This window comes from Thalassophryne amazonica, chromosome 10 (genome assembly GCF_902500255.1).
Source record: "Thalassophryne amazonica chromosome 10, fThaAma1.1, whole genome shotgun sequence".
Taxonomy (NCBI): Eukaryota; Metazoa; Chordata; class Actinopteri; order Batrachoidiformes; family Batrachoididae; genus Thalassophryne; species Thalassophryne amazonica.
In genome coordinates, this window is record NC_047112.1 from 41,906,971 (window position 1) to 41,926,592 (window position 19,622).

Consider the following 19,622-nt stretch of genomic DNA (forward strand, 5'->3'; position numbering starts at 1 on the left):
CTGACACAGAGCGCACCGGCTGCTAATCTGTTAATCCTTGTTTGTTTTTTTTGTTTTTATTGTTTACTAGGATTCCCCCCCCCCCCCCCCCCCCCCAGAGGACCACAATGGAAATAGGTCTTTAAGCTTTATTGTGCTATCTTCGGCAATGTTTGTTTTATATATTAATGTACTTTACCGAAATCAACATACTTTAATCCCAGTTTTGGGGTGTACCTTCATTTGCATGTGAAGGTTATCACGTACAATGTCAACTATATTACAAGCCTCAAGTACGAGTATATTTTATTATTTTTTATTTATTTATAATATTATTATTATTATTTATTATTCGTATTTTACTTGTGTGTATGAAATGCATTTGAATGCCCAAATGTGTCTGTGCTGTTTTAATTCAGAACAATTTTCAACAAATAAAATACTTACCAAGCAGTCACACATCGTACCAGACGGAGAACACCCGAAATGCGGGGTGACATGGGGAGGTTTGGGGGCGGGGGGTGGAGATAGTTTATGTTTTGGTTAAGAGAAGAGGTTAGGGTTAGAATTGGTAAAATATATATATATATAAAAAAAAAAGCTTCACAGAAAAAAGTCACTCATTTTGTGACAGGAACATGGAAAAAAAAAAAAAAAAAAAAGCGTGAGACTGGGCTGCCCCAACCATACTGTTAGTCAGGATGAATGAGTCATACATTGAACCAGGCTACCTAGCCAAGATGTCAGATGCATTTGCATATCGCATATGATTTGAACATTGATGAAAATGTTTCCTATTAGTAAAAACAAATTCATCATGTGATGTGCAGTCAATAGCTCTGATTACGTTAAGGAAACAGACTCTTGCTGCAAATTGCACTTTAATGTTGGAATACGATGTACCTGTATGATACTCGGGTGATTGCGTTCCACACATCTGGCATGGCTTGGCTCAAGGTTGGGGGGAAAAAAAAAACAAAACAAAAAACCTCCGCTGCTTGCTGTGGGGCTGATCCTCGCTCTTCCCCCAAAAAAACTGTCATAATTGTGTTTAGAAACCAGTCACCATTTGCTTTATTATACATCTGTGTAGTTATTTAATAAAATAATCTTCACGGATGATTCGCTCGCGCGCGCACACGTTAATAAAAAAATAAAAAATAAACCTTCGCTCTCCCTGCTGCGGGGCTGCTGCGCGCTCCAAAAACTCTGTCATAATTGTGAAATAAAGGACAAAAGGATCATAAGTCCTGCTCACAGGTTGGATACCAGAGACAGGACATGTTCACATCCAACTCAGTCAAACTCCAGACATCTCCACGTTATTACATATTCAGTCCCTGATTGGTCATCGTGGCACGACAAGATGAAAAAGTTCAGATTTTTCAACTTGGGGAGGAGGGCAACGTGACGTGACGCGACGCAATATCATGCCACAAATGCGGCAATCGCTCAAAATTGCTTCACTCGCGTTGCTTCATTCACGTCCATCGCGTCTCGCTGCGTGGCTTCGGGCCACAATGTCTCCTTCCATAGGAATTACATGGCAACCTGTCACTCGCGTCGCGCCCGGTGTGAACGCGGCATAAGTGTCGTCAGTGGAACAATAGCTGTAGAAACGTGCATACACCAGCCACAAATAGGGTTGGGTATCGAGAACTAGTTCTTTTCGAGTATCGTTAAGAAATGATTTGATCCACCTATATCAATAGCCTTTTTGCTTAACGATTATCGGTCCTTCAGAGCAGCCGTTGTTTTTAAGTGTGCTTGTCAGGAAAATGATCATTGCTCTGTAATCAACCATTTCTGCAGCGCAACACCACTTTGAAGCGTGAACCAATGAAACAGTGCTTCGATCCACTAGCTCATGGTTCTTTGATTCGCTGCTCTTCAGAAACGGCAAGTCCGCTTCTTAAATCCTCTCAAAGCCATTAAAATATGAATCGTGAGTCACTTTTGTGTGGATTAAAGTCACGAGCTGGGACTCTTGTCTTGTTGCAGTCGAGAAATGAGAATCGTCCTCCGTTCCGTTGGCACAGCTCCAAACGCTGCGCGGCTCTCTGCCGAGACAGAGTCTAAATTAATAACTTCAAAACGAATTATTGCTTTGAATAAAATGACACTGCTTACTTGTAATACAAACTACAATCGACTAAATTTTTCTTTTTCTTCCCAAAATGACATGTGCTGTGTTCTTTATAAATTTCATCCTGATGTGCAGCACACTCAGCTGCAAGAGCTCAGCTCAGATGTATGGAAAGACTTTCATGCCAAGAATGTCTGAAAGGAAATGCTTTTGACAATAACTACAGATTTTATTTCTTTTTATGTCCAGAGATCAAGGATCCACCATGTAGAGTTTATTATGTCCAAAGTTTAAGGATCTAGTGACCAATTTCATATTTAAGACTCAATAAAATGTTTTTAAATTTAATTGTCTTATAAAGCGCCAAATCACAACAAATAATTAAAAACAGAAGTAAAAGAATAAAACAGATAAAAAAATAAAAACTATTCATAAGAAAATAAAAATAGGCTTTAAGTCAATCAATCAATCAATTTTATTTATATAGCGCCAAATCACAACAGTTGCCCCAAGGTGCTTTATATTGTAAGGCAAGGCCATACAATAATTACGTAAAAACCCCAACGGTCAAAACGACCCCCTGTGAGCAAGCACTTGGCGACAGTGGGAAGGAAAAACTCCCTTTTAACAGGAAGAAACCTCCAGCAGAACCAGGCTCAGGGAGGGGCAGTCTTCTGCTGGGACTGGTTGGGGCTGAGGGAGAGAACCAGGAAAATGACATGCTGTGGAGGGGAGCAGAGATCAATCACTAATGATTAAATGCAGAGTGGTGCATACAGAGCAAAAACAGAAAGAAACACTCAGTGCATCATGGGAACCCCCCAGCAGTCTAAGTCTATAGCAGCATAACTAAGGGATGGTTCAGGGTCACCTGATCCAGCCCTAACTATAAGCTTTAGCAAAAAGGAAAGTTTTAAGCCTAATCTTAAAAGTAGAGAGGGTGTCTGTCTCCCTAATCCGAATTGGGAGCTGGTTCCACAGGAGAGGAGCCTGAAAGCTGAAGGCTCTGCCTCCCATTCTACTCTTACAAACCCTAGGAACTACAAGTAAGCCTGCAGTCTGAGAGCGAAGCGCTCTATTGGGGTGATATGGTACTATGAGGTCCCTAAGATAAGATGGGACCTGATTATTCAAAACCTTATAAGTAAGAAGAAGAATTTTAAATTCTATTCTAGAATTAACAGGAAGCCAATGAAGAGAGGCCAATATGGGTGAGATATGCTCTCTCCTTCTAGTCCCCGTTAGTACTCTAGCTGCAGCATTTTGAATTAACTGAAGGCTTTTCAGGGAACTTTTAGGACAACCTGATAATAATGAATTACAATAGTCCAGCCTAGAGGAAATAAATGCATGAATTAGCTTTTCAGCATCACTCTGAGACAAGACCTTTCTAATTTTAGAGATATTGCGTAAATGCAAAAAAGCAGTCCTACATATTTGTTTAATATGCGCATTGAATGACATATCCTGATCAAAAATGACTCCAAGATTTCTCACAGTATTACTAGAGGTCAGGGTAATGCCATCCAGAGTAAGGATCTGGTTAGACACCATGTTTCTAAGATTTGTGGGGCCAAGTGCAATAACTTCAGTTTTATCTGAGTTTAAAAGCAGGAAATTAGAGGTCATCCATGTCTTTGTCTGTAAGACAATCCTGCAGTTTAGCTAATTGGTGTGTGTCCTCTGGCTTCATGGATAGATAAAGCTGGGTATCATCTGCGTAACATTAAAAATTTAAGCAATGCTGTCTAATAATACTGCCTAAGGGAAGCATGTATAAAGTGAATAAAATTGGTCCTAGCACAGAACCTTGTGGAACTCCATAATTAACCTTAGTCTGTGAAGAAGATTCCCCATTTACATGAACAAATTGTAATCTATTAGATAAATATGATTCAAACCCCCGCAGCGCAGTGCCTTTAATACCTATGGCATGCTCTAATCTCTGTAATAAAATTTTATGGTCAACAGTATAAAAAGCAGCACTGAGGTCTAACAGAACAAGCACAGAGATGAGTCCACTGTCTGAGGCCATAAGAAGATCATTTGTAACCTTCACTAATGCTGTTTCTGTACTATGATTAATTCTAAAACCTGACTGAAACTCTTCAAATAGACCATTCCTCTGCAGATGATCAGTTAGCTGTATTACAACTACCCTTTCAAGAATTTTTGAGAGAAAAGGAAGGTTGGAGATTGGCCTATAATTAGTTAAGATAGCTGGGTCAAGTGATGGCTTTTTAAGTAATGGTTTAATTACTGCCACCTTAAAAGCCTGTGGTACATAGCCAACTAATAAAGATAGATTGATCATATTTAAGATCGAAGCATTAAATAATGGTAGGGCTTCCTTTAGCAGCCTGGTAGGAATGGAGTCTAATAGACATGTTGATGGTTTGGATAAGTCTTGACCTTAAAAATGTCCATGGACTCTGACTGCCTCATGGTCACAGGAAGACCGTTCCACAGAGTGGGTGCACGATAAGAGAAAGCTCTTTGACATAGAAAACCTGTAAAGCCTACTTTTAGTACACAAAAAATTCACAAGAGGTATCGATAAGGAATCGAATCGATAAAGGTATCTATCGATACCCATCCCTAGCCATGAACATGGTGTGGGGACCGCACATTTCACTTTGGATACATCTGAACGTTGGCATGGAAACAGATGTACACCATGTTTTTGTTATGGCTCTCTGGTTCAAATTGCCTGTTTGTTCAGCACGGATTTTCTGAAAAATTAACTGAATTGTTGCTGAAAATGGGTGCTAAAAAGTTAGCAGCTTTACTGTCTTGAAGCTATGAAAGGCCAGCTCAGCGTGCAGCCGAGGAGAAGCCGAACAGAGGTTCTGACTGCTGAAAGAGTAAAAAGTCTCCATTAAAATCCTGTGCGTGAGCGTCACTGATGATACATTTATTTTACAGTTGAAAGGCTTTGTGTTTCCAAAAGTTTGAAGTTTGCTCAGCACAAAAACAGCAAGAGAGAAAGAAAGAGAGAGGAGGGAGAGAGTGAGCGAGAGACAGGCAGAGAGGACTTAATTTTTACTCTAACACTTGCTTTGACAATGTTGGCATATGTCTCCCAAATCGATAAAGCTCCACTGAAATTAAGAAGGAGAGACAGAGAACGAGAGTGCTGTCTTTTCTGTTTAAGTCTGTAAAAATAAGGCTGTAGAAGTGTATAAAAAAGTATTCTTTCACCAAAACATCAAATCTAGGCTTTCATCTTAGATACACCCTGTGGCAAATTGTTGCTGAACTTTCAGGTCTCCTTTTTAAGAAAATCCTCATATGAAATCAACAATACTGATGATGATGATGGTAATATTAAACAAGGAGAGCTCTGGTATCGGATCGGAAAAGTTTTGATATCGGCAGAGATTAGATCGGAAGTGAAAAATTGTAGATCGGTGCATCCCTAGTTTTTGTGCATATGCAGCCATTGTACATGAGGCCCCTGGAATTAGCAGGTACAGTTCTTTCAAAGAAAAAAATAAGTAATGCACTCAACCGCCATGGCCTGTATTCACATTCACCACACAAGACTCCATTGCTGAAGAAAAATGTTTAAGCTCATTTAAAGTTTGCTGCACAACATTTAGCCTAGATAAGCCTGTGAAATACTGGGAGAATATAGTCTTGTCAGAAGAGAACAAAAAGGAACTCTTTGGATGCCATAATAAACACCATGTTTGAAGGTCAAATGTTGCTGCACATCACTCCAAAAACAGCATACCAGCAGTGACTTTTGGACACGAGAACATCATAGTGTGGGGATGTTTCTCAGCATATGGCACTGGCAAACTTCATATAATTGAAAGGATGAATAGACAAAAGTACCCAGACATTCTTGATTTAAAAACCTGCTGCCACCAACCTGGATGATGATGAAATGAGGGTGGACATTTCTACAAGAAAAGGATCCTGATCAGAGCAACGGAAAGTCTTAACTATTTTCAGAGAATGAATATAAAGCTGCTCGAATGGCTCAGCCAATCACCTGACTTGAATCCAATAAAAAAAAATCTATGGAAAGAACTAAAGATCAGAGTTCATAGAAGAGATCCAGGAAACCTTCATGGTTTGAAGACTGTGTGGAAGAATGGACCAAAATCACACCTGTGATTTGATAGTGTCTGTCCTTACCAACAAAGGCTTTTGTACGAAGTATTAAATTTCAGTCAGGAGTTTTAGTACTTTTTTCCCTGTCATTCCTTTTTATTCTAAAATGTAATTTCTGTACTACTTTGTTTTGGTTTCTTTGCGTGTGTGGATTACTTGGATTGTTATTATTAGACGGTATTGCTTAAATTTTCATTGTTACGCAGATGATACCCAGCTTTATCTATCCATGAAGCCAGAGGACACACACCAATTAGCTAAACTGCAGGATTGTCTTACAGACATAAAGACATGGATGACCTCTAATTTCCTGCTTTTAAACTCAGATAAAACTGAAGTTATTGTACTTGGCCCCACAAATCTTAGAAACATGGTGTCTAACCAGATCCTTACTCTGGATGGCATTACCCTGACCTCTAGTAATACTGTGAGAAATCTTGGAGTCATTTTTGATCAGGATATGTCATTCAAAGCGCATATTAAACAAATATGTAGGACTGCTTTTTTGCATTTACGCAATATCTCTAAAATCAGAAAGGTCTTGTCTCAGAGTGATGCTGAAAAACTAATTCATGCATTTACTTCCTCTAGGCTGGACTATTGTAATTCATTATTATCAGGTTGTCCTAAAAGTTCCCTAAAAAGCCTTCAGTTAATTCAAAATGCTGCAGCTAGAGTACTGACGGGGACTAGAAGGAGAGAGCATATCTCACCCATATTGGCCTCTCTTCATTGGCTTCCTGTTAATTCTAGAATAGAATTTAAAATTCTTCTTCTTACTTATAAGGTTTTGAATAATCAGGTCCCATCTTATCTTAGGGACCTCGTAGTACCATATCACCCCAATAGAGCGCTTCGCTCTCAGACTGCAGGCTTACTTGTAGTTCCTAGGGTTTGTAAGAGTAGAATGGGAGGCAGAGCCTTCAGCTTTCAGGCTCCTCTCCTGTGGAACCAGCTCCCAATTCAGATCAGGGAGACAGACACCCTCTCTACTTTTAAGATTAGGCTTAAAACTTTCCTTTTTGCTAAAGCTTATAGTTAGGGCTGGATCAGGTGACCCTGAACCATCCCTTAGTTATGCTGCTATAGACGTAAACTGCTGGGGGGTTCCCATGATGCACTGTTTCTTTCTCTTTTTGCTCTGTATGCACCACTCTGCATTTAATCATTAGTGATCGATCTCTGCTCCCCTCCACAGCATGTCTTTTTCCTGGTTCTCTCCCCCAGCCCCAACCAGTCCCAGCAGAAGACTGCCCCTCCCTGAGCCTGGTTCTGCTGGAGGTTTCTTCCTGTTAAAAGGGAGTTTTTCCTTCCCACTGTAGCCAAGTGCTTGCTCACAGGGGGTCGTTTTGACCGTTGGGGTTTTACATAATTATTGTATGGCCTTGCCTTACAATATAAAGCGCCTTGGGGCAACTGTTTGTTGTGATTTGGCGCTATATAAAAAAAATTGATTGATTGATTGTTACTGACATCTGGTGAAACATTTCAATATCACATTTAGAAATATATTTACTGAGAAACGGTGATGAGTTCAGTGCTCATAGGTGAGTGTGACTACCTGTTACGTAGTAAATACTACTACTGATTAGGGCTGCAGCGATCGATTATTTTAGTAACTGAGTATTCTATCGATTAATCGAGTAATACAATAAAAAGTACTTTTGTATTTATTTTTAAACATTGGTAGTCCAGGGTTCTCCCTAAGCAATGGCACAATGTTGCTGCACCACCACACAGATTGTCAAATTTAGTGTATCCCTTTCTGTTTTCTGCGTAATTATTTTTTCACGTCTTTTCAAGGTTTGTCTCTTTCCTGGTGTCAGGAGCTCAGCCCTCCCCTGACACCAGACCGTAAGTGCAGGCGGTCAGTGTAATCCTCAGTTAGTCAGGCTGCACCTGAATGTGAGCACAGCCCATGGAAAAACTGGGCTCTGGGAGGGGTGTGAAGATTTACCCAAACTGACTCCAAATGACTAAATGAAATACTTTTATTTATTAAACAGTACAAACACAAACGGTACATAAAGCGCTCTCTCCCTCCTCCCTCTGTCTTTGTTTATATGTGCGCGCGTGAACACAACAAATAGAGCATAGCAACTCGCTCCGTGTCTGAGTCATAAAACGCAGGGAAGACGAAGACAACACACTGAAAATTGTTTTGTTTTTTTTCCTTATTTATTCCTTTATTGGTTCACTTTACTGGTGCTTGTAGATAAAACTTGGATAAAGTTACTTGCACCAGTGCAAGTGCAGTATGAAATTATGTGCACCGCTCGAATAATACGTGCACAAACTAGCACATGCACGTACTATTTCAAGCCCTGCCTTTCCTTCTAGCAACACTCAATAAGCGTTTGGGAACTGAGGACACTAATTGTTGAAGCTTTGTAGGTGGAATTCATTCCCATTCTTGCTTGATGTATGACTTTAGTTGTTCACCACTCCGGGGTCTCCGTTGTCGTATTTTGCACTTCATAATGCGCCACCCATTTTCAATGGGCGACAGGTCTGGACTGCAGGCAGGCCAGTCTAGTACCCGCACATTTTTACTACGAAGCCACGCTGTTGTAACACATGCAGAATGTGGCTTGACATTGTCTTGCTAAAATAAGCAGGGATGTCCCTGAAAAAGACGTTGCTTGGATGGCAGCATGTGTTGCTCCAAAACCTGGATGTACCTTTCAGCATTGATGGTGCCATCACAGATGTGTAAGTTGCCCATGCCATGGGCACTAACACACCCCCATACCATCATAGATGCTGGCTTTTGAATTTTGCGCTGGTAACAATCTGGATGGTCTTTTTCCTCTTTTGTCCGGAGGACACAATGTCCATGATTTCCAAAAACAATTTGAAATGTGGACTCATCAGACAACAACACACTTTTCCACTTTGCGCCTGTCCATTTCAAATGAGCTTGGGCCCAGAGAAGGTGGCAGCATTTCTGGATGTAAATGGTAAATGGACTGCATTTATATAGCGCTTTTCCATCTGCATCAGATGCTCAAAGTGCTTTACAATTATGCTTCACATTCACCCCAATGTGAGGGTGCTGCCATACAAGGCGCTCGCTACACACCGGGAGCAATAGGGATTAAAGACCTTGCCCAAGGGCCCTTAGTGATTTTCCAGTCAGGTGGGGATTTGAACTGAGGATCTTCTGGTCTCAAGCCCAACACCTTAACCACTAGACCGTCACCTCCCCCGGATGTATGGCTTTCGCTTTGCATGGTGGAGTTTTAACTTGCACTTGTAGCTGTAGTGATGATTTGTGTTAACTGACAGTGGTTTTCTGAAGTGTTCCTGAGCCCACATGGTAAGATCCTTTACACAATGATGTTGGTTTTTAATGCAGTGCCGCCTGAGGGATCGAAGGTCACAGGCATTCAATGTTGGTTTTCGGCCTTGCCGCTTATGTGTAGAAAGTTCTCCACATTCTCTGAATCTTATGATTATGTTATGGACTGTAGATGATGGAATCCCTAAATTCCTTGCAATTGAATGTTGTGAAACATTGTTCTTAAACTGTTGGACTTTTTTTTCACGTAGTCGTTCACAAAGTGGTGATCCTCGCCCCATCTTTGCTTGTGAATGGCTGAGCCTTTTATACCCAATCATGACACTTAGCTGTTTCCAAACAGGTGTTCTTTGAGCATTCATCAACTTTCCCCGTCCCAACTTTTTTGAAATGTGTTGCAGGCATCCATTTCAAAATGAGGAAGTATTTGCACAAAACAAAGTTTATCAGTTTGAACATTAAATATCTTGTCTTTGTGGTGTATTCAATTGAATATAGGTTGAAGAGGATTTGCAAATCATTGTATTGTTTTTATTTACATTTTACACAACATCCCAACTTCATTGGAATTGGGGTTGTACAACGGACTCTGAACTTTAAGCTCTGATGTTACAAGCCCTGATGAAGCAGCAGTGCATCCCGCTGTATGTCTGCAAAGGCAAGTGCCGTTTGCCTTTCATGTACTGTTTTGAGAATGGAGAAATAAAAGTACTTCATTTAGTCATATTTGGAGTCAGTTTCGCTTTACATGTGCAGTAAGTCTATTTCAGATGATAAGCGTGGACCCTGTTTCTCTTAAAAGGCTTTATTTTACTCTTTTGTGTCATGTTGGAAAGCGGTAGCTTTTGGTGCTACACATTAGCTCTTACATGGCTTGTGCGCATTCTCTAGTCTTTTTTTTTTTTTGTTAGTTTTTTTCTGGGAATGTTGCAGCACCACACAGTTTCAATTCTGTTCCTCACACAGAACAGTTCAACAACAACAAAAAAAAAAATTAGTACACAAGTAAAAGAATAAAACAGATTGGGGGGAAAAAAAAAAAACTATTCATAAGGGAATAAAAGCAGGTTTTAAGTTTTGACTTGACCACGGGCTCCGACTGCCTCATGGTCACAGGAAAACCGTTCCACAGAGTGGGTGCACGATTTTTTTTTTTTTTTAAGAAGGGGGGGGGGGGGGGGGGGAAGCTCTTTGACATGCTGACTTCTTTTTCGCCCTGGGAACACAGAAGGCTGGCATGTAGGGTTCCACCAGATCGGCCACATAAGACGGCGCCAGTCCATGAACAACCTTATAAGTCAATAGTAAAACCTTAATATCCGCTCTCACAGAGACAGGGAGCCACTGTAAAGATGTCAGAATGGGTGTGATATGTTCAAACCTTCTGCTTCATGTCAAAAGTCTGGCAGCAGTGTTCTGAACCAGCTGAAGACCTCTAATGCTGGACTGCGGTAACCCTGAAAATAGGACATTACAATAATCTACTCTAGAAGAAACAAAAGCATGAATCAGGGTCTCAGCATCAGTCAGACAGGATGGGGTGGATCCTCCCTATATTTCGCAGATGGGGAAAAAAACAGTCTGAATAACATCCCTGATGTGGAGGATAAGGACAACGTGGGATCAAAAATTACCCCAAGGTTCCTTGTCCGTATGATGTATGACACATGAACCCAGCTGGTCAAATTGATGCCGATGTCTCGCTGGACATACTGCCATACAAGGTACTCGCTACACATCGGGAGCAACTAGGGCATTAAGGACCTTGCCCAAGGGCCCTTAGTGATTTTCCAAGGATCCTCTGGTCTCAAGCCCAACGCTTTAACCGCTTAGACCACCACCTCCCCTAAAAGAAATATTCTATGTATTTTTCCATGAATCAAGTCAAATCATTGGCATACAACAGGGACATTTCTGTCAAGCACAGGCTGTAAGAACTTTATATCTGTCAACAAATTTGAGGGATTTGTCTCTCAGAAAAGGTCAAAATGGCAAAATTCAGTGATCCTGTAAGTGTGACATGTTGCAGTTTGTGGACTGTCAGTGGGAGTGTGTAAGTGGCTTCTATGCAAATTTTGAGCACCTGCAGTATGTAACAGCTGAGATAACTGGCCACAGAAACGTCAAACAGGTTTGTATTCACAAATAATAGTGAAGCACATAAAATGTCAAACGATGGTTTACAGATGTGTGGGTGCATGAGTTATTTATATTTATGTGGTTTGTCTTTCTATGGCCAATCATTTAAATGATGGTCATTGATCATCATGTTGAATCATTTAAATACTTTGGATCAGAGTTAGACACCTGTTTTAACTTCTCTTAGTATGCTGGCTCCGTGAACAAAAGGGCACAACAGCATCTACACTTTCTGAAGAAACAGGATTTTTAGTTTCAGCAAGCACATTTTGACTGGTTTAAGTAAGTAAATTTTATTTATATAGCACCTTTCACAGACATAGGTCACAAAGCGCTTCACAGGTTAAAATACCATAAAAAAATAATAAACCATACATAAAACAAAGGACAAGGTTACCAATTGGTCAGTTCTGAAAAGCCTTATTAAAGAGAAGAGTCTTCAAATGCTTCTTAAGTCTCATCACATTCCAGGGAATGCAGGAAAAGTGGCAGTTCGTTCCAGAGACGAGGAGCTGTGGCTTTAAAAGATCTGTCACCTCGGGTTTTAAAGCAGGTTCTTGGAACCATCAGCAGGTTCTGACCTGAGACTGCAGGCAGAGGTATAAGGCTGAATCAGATCTTTAATATATCTGGGAGCCTGACCATGAAGGGCTCGTAACATCAGGACCAAGATTTTGAAAGTGAGTCTACTCAACTGGGAGCCAATGGAGAGACTTTAGGACAGGGGTAATATGTTTACCACTCACTCGTCAAATCCATCCTCACCTACGTCTTATCCTTTTTCAGTCATTAACTTTTAAAGGTTTCCTTTGACTGCCTGTATATGTGTTGTGATGTAAGTTGTTTGACTTATGGCCAAGAAGAAAAATTTCTGCCACCTATGGGATGGACAAAGTTTTATTGCTCTATCTGATGATGGCGTGTAGTTTATTATTGTCTACATCTGTCCACTTCAGACACAGTGTCTGCTGTAAGCTTGTGGTTGGATGGATGGCCAGTAGGCTGCTTTGGTGGCCGTATTACTGGCTTAATACTTGCAGCAAAATGTGGCTTCTCAAAGACACAATAGTGGTAGTGCTGAACTAGTCCTTTAGTTATGCTATATTATATAACGGCTGAGTGTATCCTTGTCATTTGATTGGTGCTTTGTGTGTCACATGACATGGAATTATTTGTTCCATTTGTGTTGTATTGCATTTATAGTGCAGTTTGGTTCCATTTAGATTACAAATTTGGTTCCATACGTTTGGTACCATTGCACTCTGTGCGCTCGCACACACGTGCATGCGTACATGCAAAAACAAATCCACTGCGATGTAAGCTATCTGGAGGCTATTTGCAGGAAGTTAGAATGAAAAGCTGGAGTAATTTCTGAAGTGACTTTTTTTTTTTTTTTGTAGCACACCGTGCACATGGGATACCACCACAAGTGGGACAACAATTTGATTGAGCTAAGCTAACTGTGCTAGTTTTTGTAACACACACAAAATCCACTCCGCTATAAGCTGTCTGGAGGCATGAAGAGCTGTTCAGATGAAAAGCTGATGTGATTTTTGGCTGCACTGTGGAACTACAGGAAGTCCTTTTTTCCATTTAAAAAAAAAAGTCAGTGCACAGCATTACGGATTACGCGTCACACTTTGGACTTTAGCAGTAGTAGAACACCAAAATGTAAGTCCCTTTTCTGCTGTTTATAAATTAATAAAATATCAAATGAGAAGGATCTATTTTAACCATTATATAAAGCAAATAAAGAATGTTATTACATTCTTTCAATGGGACAAGTATTTAATTAGTTTCGCCTCCTTGAATGATATGTTCCAGCTTTCACTTCATGAAATATTCGTACCAGTGAGCTCATAAACATTCAGTATTTGTATACTGAACAACAAGCAGCTTCTGCATGCACAGCTTAGTCTTTGTGACCCCTGATCCATTCTCTGGGCCAGCCAGCTGTTTTGCACCACTGTATATAAACACACACCCCATTGGTCAGAGAGGTCTGTTTAATCTTGTGACTTGTAGATAACAGGTAACACAACAATGGATATGGATTTGTTGCAACACCAGTTGTTGTGTTTTTGTCTGTCTGTGTGACTAGGATTTTTTTTTTTTTTAAACCTCAAAAATCTTATCCTTGGGAAAACTGTGTAACTAATAAACTTCACTACTGGTGTTGCTGGACTTTATTATTAACACACCTGTTCACCATTTCGACATATTGCAATGTCATCAGAGGCACCAGACTGAGAGGAAAAAGGGGAAGTGCAGAACACCAGCTAAAATCAGACAACATATTAGGGGAAAACACAACTCTATATTTAGCTGGGAGACCACTTCAAACAAATCCTTTTCTTTATCAACTAATGTCGAAGAAAAAAAAAAAATACACTGTCTGGGAAGAAAGCCCAGGTTTCATATAGTGAATGGTTCTGTACAAAAAACATCCTCTTCATTTATTTCTTACATACGAGAAGTTTCAGAAGAAGTCGGTTTCAGCATTTTATCCGGATATTCCACTGTTAAAGGAGATTTTTTTTTAATGAAAGACGTGCGGACGGGTCCGCGCGTCGGGACGCAGCCGACGCGGTGCGGCGGCACAGGAAAAACACCTCTGTTGATAACCATTTGTAAAATCCAGGCGGCTTTTGATGGCTTTCAGTGGAGTGAGTATATGAGAAATTGTTTAACAGCAGGACATGTTCCAACTTGTCCTTAAGGCTTTCAACAGAGGTGTTTTTCCTGTGGCGGAGCGACGCGCGGACCCGTCCGCACGTCTTTCATTAAAAAAATATCCGGATAAAATGCTGAAACCGACTTCTTCTGAAACTTCTCTGTTCTCTCACGACGTCCTGGATCAATAGAGCCTGAAATGTGGAGGTTTTCAGCTTGAACAGGCTGACGACGGCGGCTGAGCGACGTCTCGCACCGTGGGAAGTCCTTAAAGCGACAGAATCACCTCAAAATCTCTCATCAGCCGTTAAAATTTTCACTGAAAACCAGCTTAATTTTTCGAACCGTGTCCACTTCGATGTGTCTCACAGGTTTAGAAAAAATTTTGATCAAACAACGCGCCAGTCTCTCAGCAACTTCTCAAAGGAATTCCGACGAGGGGCTGGACGTCTCCTCCCACAAGGAGTGCTCACAGGCGAATGACGTCACCGACAGGCGTGGAAAAACTCACGCATGCGCACGAGGGTTCAAGCATGTCTGACGTAAAAACACATGAATGAAATCCATATAGTTTTTGAAAAAAATAAAAAGGACCGTTACTTTATTGACAGCCCTCGTACGTTCACTCGCAGTAAGTGGTACTTTACTCTTAGGTCGCTACAGCCCTGGTGTTTGTTCCTTCCAGTCCCACACTCCTCGTGGGACTGTGTGCCCCTCTTAAACTGTCTCCCCAGCTCTCCAGCCCTGTTGCAATCAGGTAACTTAAACACTTGCACCTGTCTTCAGTGGTGATGCATGTTGGGAGATGTAGTCTTCCCCTTGGTGGCCATTTAGGGACCAAACAGATCTTGGGGCTGGGAATGTAGCATCCCAGTATCACCTGTCCCCTGGTGGTCACGCAATATTTACTATGCAAATCCATCAAAAGTACTGATTTCGAACTGCAGGAAAACCTGAGCTTCCAGTGTCTTTCAGTGCACAAAGCAAAATGGCTCTGCAGGGAGGTCCACAAGGTGATGTCACTGAAATCAACACTTTCCACGCAAGCTTGCATTCTGTGCCTTTCCAAACAGCTGATTAAATCAGGCTAAACTCCACATGTTTTTGGCTTAATCTCGCAGGGTATATCGCACTTAAAATAAAATGCAATATTTTTAACATTTTTATAATTCTTTATATTTTGAGTAGTCAGCTCATTTTGACATTTCATTTTCCAGTGATACACACTCAGTTACATATATGAAAGCTAGAGGGTGCAGTCGGGCCTGGCCATGTGCCAACAAGGAGCATGCGCAGCCATTTCCGCAGAGGGCAGAAAGCGATGTTTACTGCACAGTTCAGTGCTACAAGTGATATGGTGTGATCGTGCTGTTTTCAGATGGACTTTACTTGGATTTGGACTTTTACTTGGATTGCATTCACTCTCTTTAATCCCATGTCAACGCCAGAGTCTGCTTCGAGCGTTATTTTGTGGCAGGATGGAAATTTCATATCTTTAGTATCTTGTCCCAAGATCCTAATGATATGACATTAATTCATATTATTTTATTAAAACGTGAGCCAAAAACAGTTGTTTTGTTGTTGTTGTTTTTTGTTTTTTTTTATTTATGCATCAGGTACTGTACAAAATTTTGAAATGGCTGCACACATAAAATTATAAAGTTAAAGAACATAAGTATACAATATAATAACATTGTATATTATTTACATATAATAAGAAAATAAAATATAGGACAACCGAACATTTACAGATGAAATTTGTCTATAAAAGAAACTAGTTTTGAAGCGTTATTGGATTCAATCAATGATAAAGACTTATAATAAAAGCCTGAAAAATATTCTTGGAGAAACAGATTGTGTTGTAGGAATAGATGTATATTCACAAATTAAATGAATTTGACTGCACAAAACAGAAAATATCTAGAGTTCCTGCTGTCTGCAGTGAAATAAGTCAAAGTAAATGTAAAAATCTCTTACTTTTTGCCTCCATCTGTGGCATTTAAAAGTGTGTGTGTCTGTGTGCGCGCGCATGTCTTTGGAAGATATGAGAGGTGATTGAGAAGTTTTAAACCTGGCCCAGAAAAAGTAGAGCGTGGTTCTCCATCTTTTGTATTCTGAGAAACAATAGGTGGTGACTAGATTTTAGATTTCTGTTTAGCAAGGCAGCACAGGAAACTGAGGCAGCGTGGTGACCAAGCAGTTTGTTCGCTCATTTCCATAGCAAAGGGTTCCCAGTTCAGGACCACCCCTGCCCATTCTACATGTAATGTCGAGTTGCGTCAGGAAAAGCATCAGACGTAAATGTCTGCCAGATCAACATGCAGGTCAATCTCTAATCTGCTGTGGGAACCCCAAATGAAAAAACAAAGAAGCCAAGAAACTTACATTTTGGTTGAAGGTCAAGGAAAACATTGTCCAAAAAAAAAACCAAAACACATTTTGTATATCTCAACAACCCAGAAGCCTTGATGATCTAAAACATATATTGACCAACAAAATATTAGTGAAAGATTGGCATGAATGACTTAACAAAAATACCATGATCTCATGATATAATTAAGTCTGTTGCCAATCCCTAATATAGTGTGTGTGCGCAAGCACACGCACGGTACTTGTTTTAATTCATAAGTGCTGTTTGTGGTGACTTTTTGTCCCCTTTCCCCCATGGGTATATAATGAATTCATGACAAAAGAGAACCCTTCCACGTCACAGGCGAGCTGACGCTGAGAGCTTTGCTTTAGAGGGGCTTGCGTCAGCAAAGAGGACAGGGTGACCTCTCTTCTGGGCAGCTGAGAAGCTTTGTAAACCTGTCTGTGGCCTCATTAGTGTCATCAAACCTCTTTGGCTGACACAAGTCTGTGACGACCAGTCCGAGGCATCCCTCAGAACGCTGAGGAGCCTTGGCCCAAGGCAGCGCAACTTAAACTAAAAACCAGCTTGAACATTAAATATCCTCTTAAAGATGACCTCAGACTGCAGCATGATTTAGCAGCCATTCTTGGTTGTGTATGTGAAGTGTTTTTGCTGTCCCTTGACAGATGTGTATTTTATAAGGGGTGGTGGGGGTACACGGACCAAAACATTTTGAGGAGTGTATAAGAGTGCAGCGACCCACGTTCGATGTCCCCGGGGTGAAGTTGAGTGCACGCACAGATACTGGATCTGACACACTTACCCAGATGCACCTTTAAATAAATGCACAAATGTGATGACGTGCATGAATAAACAAATGTTCCCTCTTTCTGTCTCACGTGGGCATGTTGTCTCATATGTCACAGCGCACTCGCATCCAGTAAACGGGACGCACTCTGTGTACAATGCAGTGCAACACAAAAGGCTGATTGAGTCAGGAAAGGTCAGAGCCAGGCTCAGATGGCCTTTTGAACCAGACTGGGGGTGTTTGATGAGGCAGGCCACCCTCCAGGGCCCCCCCAGCTTGCTCCACTCTTTCCAGCCCGCTCCTCTTGTGCGTGGATCCAAACAGGATACATATGTTTGTTTGATGGAAGGGATCCCGTGTCTGTCTGTTGAGCTCACAGTATTCCCGTTTGTGTTGCAGGTGTCAGCTGGTAACGAGTGTGTGCATGTGAGAGTGCGGCTGCGTGCGCTTGCTTTTCCCAGTCCAGTCAGTATTTGGAGCAGAGTGTGGCCTGAAAACATCACCGAGGGACAATGAGCGAGCTCGAACAGTTGCGGCAGGAAGCTGAGCAACTACGCAATCAAATCCGGGTACGGCACGGTAACGTTTGTGTGAACGTCTTTGTTTGCCGATTTGTATGCATAATGTGTCTTCACTCTGTGCTGACTCTGTTTTGGGTGACGCTGTGATGCACTCTGTCTATATGCAAATTGTCAGCCACCTATTCTGCATGAGTGCAACTACTGGGAATTACTCTGTAAATGACAGAAGCTGATGTGTTGTTTAGCAGTGAGCAGAGACATTCAGACTTTGTGACTTGGTAATAATTTGCCAATGATATGTTTTGTTTTTGTGTTAAGTTTGAGTCATGGCTTGAAATTGGTGCTGATTCAGTTTTTAGTGAATGCATTTTATGGTGTTGCAGGATGCCAGGAAAGCCTGCAGTGACTCCACTTTGTCACAGGTAACTATAAAAACTTGAAACCACATTTCAGATGAGTGGAGCTCTGATTAATGCTGTAAAATAAAACCTTTTACCATTTTCATGGAGAGCAAGCAATTCAAAGAACTGACTACAAAAAATACATTTAAGAAATGTTACAAATTAGGGATGCAAAATATTGGATTTCTCCCCATGTTCTATATGCTGATATTTTCAAACTCAATTTGACTGATGCTGATACAGATATATAAGCATTTGGGTATATTAATTTATTTACAGTAGTTTCAATTGCATACAAAGCTCTTAAAATGCAGTCATCTGTAAATTTTAAAAACAGTGTTATGCATATCTTGGCAAATGACATTGTTTAAACATACTACATTATCATTTCCCCTGGTTTCTTAAATTACACAAATTTATCTAATATGACAGTTAGCAACAATTACATATTTATCATTAAGATTTTGCTGCTTATTGTTCTGGTGCTTTGATAGTATTCTTATCAGTATGTTTCGCAGAAAAAAAAACCAGTCACATTAAGAACAGAAGCATTGATTTTTCTATATACAATTTAGCATAAACAACAGTAGTAAACCACAATTAGTGTTTTTTTAAAATGTAATTTGAATTAAGATGATAATCTTCAGTTTTCATCTTTTTGTCTTGGAGCCTTTGCTGCCAGTCATTTACGGTGCTTTACTCTTTTGATGGCCAAAAACGCACAACACAAAATATGACACACATTTGATTCTACCGTAAAGGTATCATTTACAAATTATGCATTTGTGATAAAATGACTAGTTTACAATTTCACTTGTGAAAAACTGGAAATTATTTAAACTTGGATGAGAGCTAAATTTTATACTAAATAAAATGGTAAAATTAAGATTCATATGCTATTTTCTGTGAGCTGCAAACATCATTAAAAACCTGACAGTCGACTCTCCATTGCACAAAATATTAGCTTTAACCCTGAACACAGGAACTTCCATCAATGAGCTAAATGACAGTTTCTACCCCCCCCCCACCCAAAAATAAACAAAAACAAACAGCAAAGGTGGGTTCATTTTTCCTTCCAAAAAAAAAAAAAAATTGAACACCTACTTTCTCCAATCAAATTGCAGTGGTTCACATCACATGCAGCAGACGCTCGCCACATGCTAACTGTTTGGCCCGTTAGTACTGCGTTATGTCAAGCCAACGAGTTTTAATGGATGTTTTCAAGATGATTGAATCTAT

At 40.5% G+C, this 19,622-nt stretch overlaps 1 protein-coding gene across 3 annotated transcripts in view; it reads left to right on the top strand.

Moving 5' to 3' along the window:
• LOC117518691 (guanine nucleotide-binding protein subunit beta-4) overlaps positions 1-19,622 on the top strand; it is an 84,854-nt gene that overhangs the window by 48,145 nt on the left and 17,087 nt on the right. For 2 of the 3 annotated variants that reach the window (XM_034179911.1, XM_034179913.1), the window contains exons 2-3: positions 17,861-18,030; positions 18,366-18,404. In XM_034179911.1, coding sequence (XP_034035802.1) covers positions 17,974-18,030; positions 18,366-18,404 — 96 coding nt within the window. In that variant the 5' untranslated portion in view covers positions 17,861-17,973. Of the gene's footprint in view, positions 1-15,033; positions 15,058-17,860; positions 18,031-18,365; positions 18,405-19,622 lie in introns of those variants that run through there. The other variant, XM_034179912.1, reaches the window with a different exon arrangement.